This window comes from Berghia stephanieae, unplaced genomic scaffold (genome assembly GCF_034508935.2).
Source record: "Berghia stephanieae isolate SIO BIC M18660-M18661 unplaced genomic scaffold, UCSD_Bste_1.3 scaffold5296, whole genome shotgun sequence".
NCBI classification, from domain to species: Eukaryota; Metazoa; Mollusca; class Gastropoda; order Nudibranchia; family Aeolidiidae; genus Berghia; species Berghia stephanieae.
This window is the reverse complement of record NW_027626729.1, coordinates 1-5,807: the sequence shown is the minus strand read 5'-3', so window position 1 is coordinate 5,807 and position 5,807 is coordinate 1. Positions and strand designations below refer to the sequence as shown.

The window sequence follows — 5,807 nt, the reverse complement described above, 5'->3', positions numbered from 1 at the left end:
CCGGCCGCCGCGCGCCCCCCCGGCGCGCGGCCGCGGGGCGCCCGGGCCGGCGGCCCCGCGGGGGCGCGCCGCGCCGCCGCGCCGCCCCGGCCCCGGGCGCGCCCGCCGGCCCGCCCCCCCCGCCGCGGCCGCGGCCGCCCGCCGCCGGGGCCGCCCGGGCTCGCGCCGACGGCGGGCCGGCGCGGACGCCGCCGGCGCGCGGCCCCCCCGCGCCCCCGCGCGCCGGCCCCGGGCCCCCCGGCGCGGCCCCCCGGCCCCCGCGCGCGCGGCGGGCCCGGCGGGCCGGCCCCGGGGGCCCCCGGCCCCCCCGGGCCCCGCCCCCGGGGGGGGGCCCCCGGGGCCCCCCGGGCCCCCCCCCCGGGCCCCCCCGGCCCCCCCGGCCCCCCGCCCCCCCCCCCCCGGGGCCCTCCCCCCCCCCCGGCCCCCCCCCCCCCCCCCCGGGCCCCGGGGACCCCCCCGGGCCCCGCGGCCCCCCCGCCCCCCCCGCCCCGCCCCCCCCCGCCCCCCCGGCCCCCCCCCGGGCCCCCCCCCCGGGGCGGCCGGGCCCCCCCCCCCCGCCCCCCCCCCCCCCGCCGGCCCCCCCCCCCGGGCCCCCCCCCCCGGGGGCCCCCCCCCGGGGGGCCCCCCCCCCGGCCGCCCGGCCGCCCGCCCCCCCCCGGGGCCCCCCCCCCCCCGCCCCGCGGCGCCCCCCCCCCCCGCCCGCCCCCCCCCGGCCCCCGCGCCCCCCCCCCCGGGCCCCGCGCCCCCCCCCCGGCCCCCCCCCCCCCCGGGGGAAGGGCCTCCCCCGGGGCGCCCCCCGCCCCCCCCGGGCCCCGCCCCCCGGGGGCCCGGCCGCCCCCCCCCCGGGGGCCCGGGGAGCCCCCACGCCCGCCCCCCGGGACCCCCGGCCCCCGGCCCCCCCCCCGCCGGGGGCCCGGGCCCCCCCGCCCCCGCCCCGCCCCCCCGCGGCCCCCCCCCCCCCGGGCCCCGGGGCCGCCCCCCCCCCCCCCGGGGGGGCCCGGGGGAACCCCCCGCCCCCCGCCGCGCCCCCCCGGGGGGGGCCCCCCCCCCCCCCGGCCCCGGCGCCCCCCCGGGCCCCCCGGGCCCCCCCCGGGCCCCCCCCCGGGGGGGCCCCGCCCCCCGCCCCCCCCCCCCCCCCCCCCCCCCCCCCGGGGGCCGGGCCGGCCCCCCCCCCCCCCCCCCCCCCCCCCCGCCCCCCCGGGGCCGGGGGCCCCCCCCCCGGGGCCCGCCCCCCCCCCCCCCCCCCCCCCCCCCCCCCCCCCCGGGGCCCCCGGGGCCCCCACCCGCCCCCCCCGCCCCGCCCCCCCCGGGGCCCCCCCCCCCCCCGGGGCCCCCCCCCCCCCCGGGCCCCCCGCCGGCCCCCCGGGGGCCCCCCCCCCCGGGGGGCCCCCCGCCGCCCCCCCCCGGGGCCCCCGGCCCCCCGGGCCCCCGGCCCCGGGCGGCGGCGCCCCCCCCCCCCCCGGGCCCCCGGGGGGCCCCCCCCGGCCCCCCCCCCGGCCCCCCCCCCCGGGCCCCCGGGCCCCGGGGGCCCCGGCGCCCCCCGGGGCCCGGGGCCCCCCCCCCCCGCCCCCCCCCCCCCCCCCCCCCCCCCCCGGGGCCCCCCCCCGCCCCCCCCCGGCCCACCCCGCCCCCCCCGCCCCCCCCCCCCCCCGGGGCCCCCCGCCCCCCCGCCCCCCCCGCCCGCCCGCCCCCGCCGCCCCCCCCGGCCCCGCCCCCCCCCCCGGCCCCCCCGACCCCCCGCCCCCCCCGGGGGGGGCCCCCGCCCCCCCCCGACCCCCCCCCCCGGGCCCGGCCCCCGCCCCCCCCGGGCCCCCCGGGGGCCCGGGGCCCCGGGGGGGCCCCGGCCCGCCCCCCGCCCCCCCGGCCCCCCGCCCCCCCCCCCCCCCCCCCCGCGCCAAAGCCCCGGGGGCCGCCCCCCCGGGGCCCGGCCCCGCCCCCCCCCGGGGCCCCCGCCCCGCCCCCGCCCGCCCCCCCGCCCCCCGGGCCGCGCCCCCCCTCGCCCCCCGCCCCGGGCCCCCATCCCCACCCGCCCCCCCCGGGCCACCCCGCCGCCCGCCGGCCCCCCCCCCCCCCGCCCCCCGCCCCGCCCCGCCCGGGCCCCCCCGGCCCCCACCCCCGCCCGCCCCCCCCGCGCCCGCGCCCCGCCCGCGCCACCCCCGCGCCCCGCCGCCGCCCGGGCCCCCGCCCCCCCCCCCGCCCGCGCCCGCCCCCGGCCCCCCCCGCCCCCCCCCCCCCCCGGCGCCCCGCCCCCCCCCCCCCCCCCCCCCGGCCCCCCCGCCCACCCCGCCCGCGCCCCGCCCCCGCCCCGCCTCGGCCCGCCCGGCCCCCGCCCCCGCCCCGCCCCGGGGCCCCCGCGCCCCCCCCCCCCGCCCGGCCCCCCCCCCCGCCGGCGCCCCGCCCCCCCGCCGCCCCCCCCCCGCCGCGCCCCCGCCCCGCCGCCCCCCGGCCCGGGCCCCGCCCGGGGGCCCCCACGCGCCCGCGCGCACGCCCGCCCCGCCGCACCCTTCCCGCCGCCCCCCCGCCCCCGGCGCCCCGCCCGCCCCGGGCCCGCCGCCGCCGCGCCCCCGCCGCCGGCCCCCCGGGCCCCCCCCCCCGCCCCCCCCCGCCCCGCCCGGCGGCCCCCACGCGCCGCCCCCCGCCCGCCCCCCCCGCCCCCGTGCGCCGGGCCCCCCCCCCGGCCCGCCCCGCCCGGCCCCCCACCCCCGGCCGCGCCCGCGCCACCCCGCGCCCGCCCCCGCCCCCCCCGCCCCCGCCGGGCCGGGCTCGCCCGCCGCCGGCGCCGCCGCCCGAGCGCCCGCCGCGCCCGCCGCCCCCCCCCGGCCCCGCCCCCGCCCCCCGCGCCCCCCCCCGCGCCCCGCCGCCCCGCCCGCGGCCGCGCGCGCGCCCGGACCCCCGCCCCCGGCGCGCCGACCCCCGGGGCCCCGGCCGACCGCCCGCCCGGGCCCCCGCCCCCGGGGCCCCCCCCCCCCCCCCCCCCCCGCCCCCAGCGCCCGCGGCCGCCGCCCCCGGCCCCCGCCCCGCCCCGCCCCGCCCGTGCCCCCCCCCCCCCCCCGCCCGGCCCCCGCCCCCCGCCCCCGCCCCGCCCCGCCCCCCGCCCCCGCCCCGCCCGGCGCCCCCCCCCCCCGCGGCGCCGCGCCGCCCCGCGCCCCCGCGCCGCCCCGGCGCCCCCCCGCCGCGCCCCCGCCCCGGGGGCCCCGCGCCCCGCGCCCCCGGGGGGCCCGCGCCCGCGCGCCCCCGCCGCGGCCCCCGCGCGCCCGGCCCGCCCCCCCCGGGGCCCGCGGGGGCCCGGGGGCGCCCGGGGGGGGGCCCGCCCCCCGCGCCCCCCCCACCGGCCGCCCCGCACCCGCGCCGGGCCCGGGGGGGCGCCCGCCGCGCGCCGCCCCCGCGCGCCGCCCCGGCGCCGGGGGCCGCGCGCGCCCGGGGCGCCGCGCCCGCGCCCGCGCCGCGCCCGCGCCCCGCCCCCGGCGCGCCCCGGGGCCCGGGGGGGCCCGCCGCCCGCGGCCGCCGCCCGCCGGCGCCCCCCGGGCCGCCCGGCGGCGGGGGCCCGCGCGCGCGGCGCCCCGCCCCCCGCCCCCGGCGCCGCGCGCGCCCCCCCCCCCGCGCGGGGCGGGCCCCCCGGCCCGCGCCGCGCCCCGCGCCCCCCGGGGCCGCGCGCGGGGACGCCCCCCGCCCCCCCCCCGGGGCGCCCCCCCCCGGGGCCCCCCCGGCCCCGGGCCGCGCCCCGCGCGCCCCCCGCCCGGGGGGCCCCGCGCGCCCGGCCAGGGCCGCCCGCCGGCGCCCCGGGGGCCCGCCCGGCGCGCGGCGCCCCCCGGGCGGCGCCCCGGCCCCGGGCCCCGGGGCCCGGGGCCGCCCCGGGGCCCCCGGGCCCCGCCCGCCGGGGCGCGCCGCCGGGGGCCCGCCGCCCCCGCGCGCCCCGCCGACCCCGCCCGGGGCCCCGCGCGCCGCCCCGGGCCCGCCCGGCCGCGCGCGCACGCCCCCCGGGGCCCCGGCCCGCCCCCCCCCGCGCGCCGCGCGCGCGCCCCGCCCCCCCGGGGGGCCCGCCGCCGCGCGCCCGCGCCGCGCCGCCCGGGGGCCCGGGGCCCGGCGCGCCGCGCCCCGGGCCGCCCCGCGGCCCCGGCCGCCCCGCGCGCCCCGCCGCCCCCGCGCCCCCGCGCGCGGCCCCCCCGGGCCCCGGGGCCCCGGGCCGGCGCGCCGCGCCCCGCGGGGCCCGCCGCGCCGCGCCCCGGGCCCCCCCCGCCCCCGGGGCCCGGCCCCCCGGGGGCCCGCCGACGCCGCCCCGCCGCCCCCCCGGGGCCGCCCCGCCCGGGGCCGCGCCCCCCCCCGGCCGAGCCCCGGGGCCCCGCGCCCCCGGGGCCCCGCCGCGGGGCCGCGCGCGCGCGCGCCCCGCGCCCGCCCCGGGGGCCCGCCCCCCCCCCCGGGGGCCGCGCCCCCCGCGCCCCCCCCGGGGCCCCGGGGGGCCCCGGGGGCCCCGCGGGGGGCCCGCGCCGCCGCGGGGGGGCCCCGCCGGGCCGCGCCGGCGCCGCCCGGGGGGGGCCGCGCCCGCCCCCGCCCGCCGCCGCCCGCCCGCCGCCCCGGCCCGCGCCCCCGCCCCCCCCCCGGGGCCGCGCCCCCCGCGCCCCCCCGGGGCCGCGCCCCCGCGGCGCCCGCGGCGCGCCCCCCCCGGGGCGGCGCCCCCCGCCCCCGGGGGCCCCCCCGCGCGCGCCGCGGCCCGCCCCCCCCGCGGGGGGCCCCCCGCGCCGCGCGCGGCCCCGCCGCCCGCGCCCGGCGCCCGCGCGCGCGCGCCCCCCGCGCCGGCCCCGCGCCCCCCCCGGCGCCCCGCGCCCCGCCGGGGCCCGCCCGCCCCCGCGGGGGGCCCCCGCCGCCCCCCGCCCCCGGGGCCCCCGCGCGCCCGGGGCGCGCCCGCCCCCGGGGCCCGCCCGCCCCGCGGGGGCCCCGCGCGCCCCCCCGACCCCCGCCCGCCCGCCGCCCCGGGCTCGCCCCGCGCCGCCCCCGGGGGCCCGCCCCCGGGGGGCCGGGGGCGCGGGCGCCCCCGCCCGGGCGCGCCCCCGCCGGCGGCGCCCCCCGGGGCCGGGGGCCGCGCCGGCCGCGCGCCCCCGCGGCCCCCCGCCGGGCCGCGCGCCCCGGGGCGCCCCGCGCGCCCCGGGCCCCCCCCCGGGGGCCCCCCCGGGGGGCCCGCGCCCCGGCGCGCGCGGGGCCGCCGGCGCCGCCCCCGCGCCGGGGGCCCCCCGGGGCGGCGCGCGCGCCGCGCCCCCGGCCCCGGCCGGGGCGCGCGCGCCCGCGCGCGCGCGCGCCCCCGGCCCCCGCCCCGCGCGGGGCCCCGGGGGCCGCGCGCCCCGCGCCGGGGCCCGCGCGCCGCGGGCCCCCCCCCGGCCGCGGCCCCGCGCGCCGCCCCGCGGCGCCGCGGGCGGCCCGCCGCGCGCGCGCGGCGCGGGCCCCGCCCACGCCGGGCGCCCGGCGCCGCCCGCGCCCCCCGGCGCGCCCGCGGGGGGGCCCGGCGCGCCCGCCCCGCCCCGGGGCCCCGCGCCGCCCCCCCGCGGCGCGGGGGCCCCCGGGGGCCCCCCCGCGCCCCGCGCCCCCCGCGCGCCCCCCGCGCCGCCCGCGGCCCCCGCCGCCCCCGCGCGCCGGGGCGCCCCCCCCGGGGGGGGGCCCGCGCCCCGGGCCCCGGGCCCGCCGGCCCGCGCGGGGCCCGCCCCCCCGCCGCGCGCCCGGGCCGCCCGCCGCGCCGCGGCGTTCCGCCGCCCCCGGCCGCGCCCCGCCCGCCCCCCGCGCGCGCCGCGCCGCCCGTCGCCCCGCGCGGCGCGCCGCGC

The 5,807-nt window shown here is 99.0% G+C and overlaps 2 protein-coding genes across 2 annotated transcripts; one reads left to right on the top strand and one right to left on the bottom strand.

The window, feature by feature from the left end:
- Window positions 1-703: 703 nt before the first annotated feature.
- On the bottom strand, window positions 704-1,932 carry LOC144961998 (uncharacterized; the record flags this gene model as incomplete). The annotated part of the gene is made up of 4 exons (XM_078894995.1): window positions 704-756; window positions 1,177-1,308; window positions 1,555-1,641; window positions 1,846-1,932. Coding segments are annotated over 4 exons (359 nt in total), but the record flags the coding sequence as incomplete, so codon positions are not given.
- A 1,843-nt stretch (window positions 1,933-3,775) lies between these two features.
- Window positions 3,776-5,017, top strand: LOC144961999 (uncharacterized; the record flags this gene model as incomplete). The annotated part of the gene is made up of 2 exons (XM_078894996.1): window positions 3,776-3,830; window positions 4,897-5,017. Coding segments are annotated over 2 exons (176 nt in total), but the record flags the coding sequence as incomplete, so codon positions are not given.
- Between the last annotated feature and the right edge of the window lie 790 nt (window positions 5,018-5,807).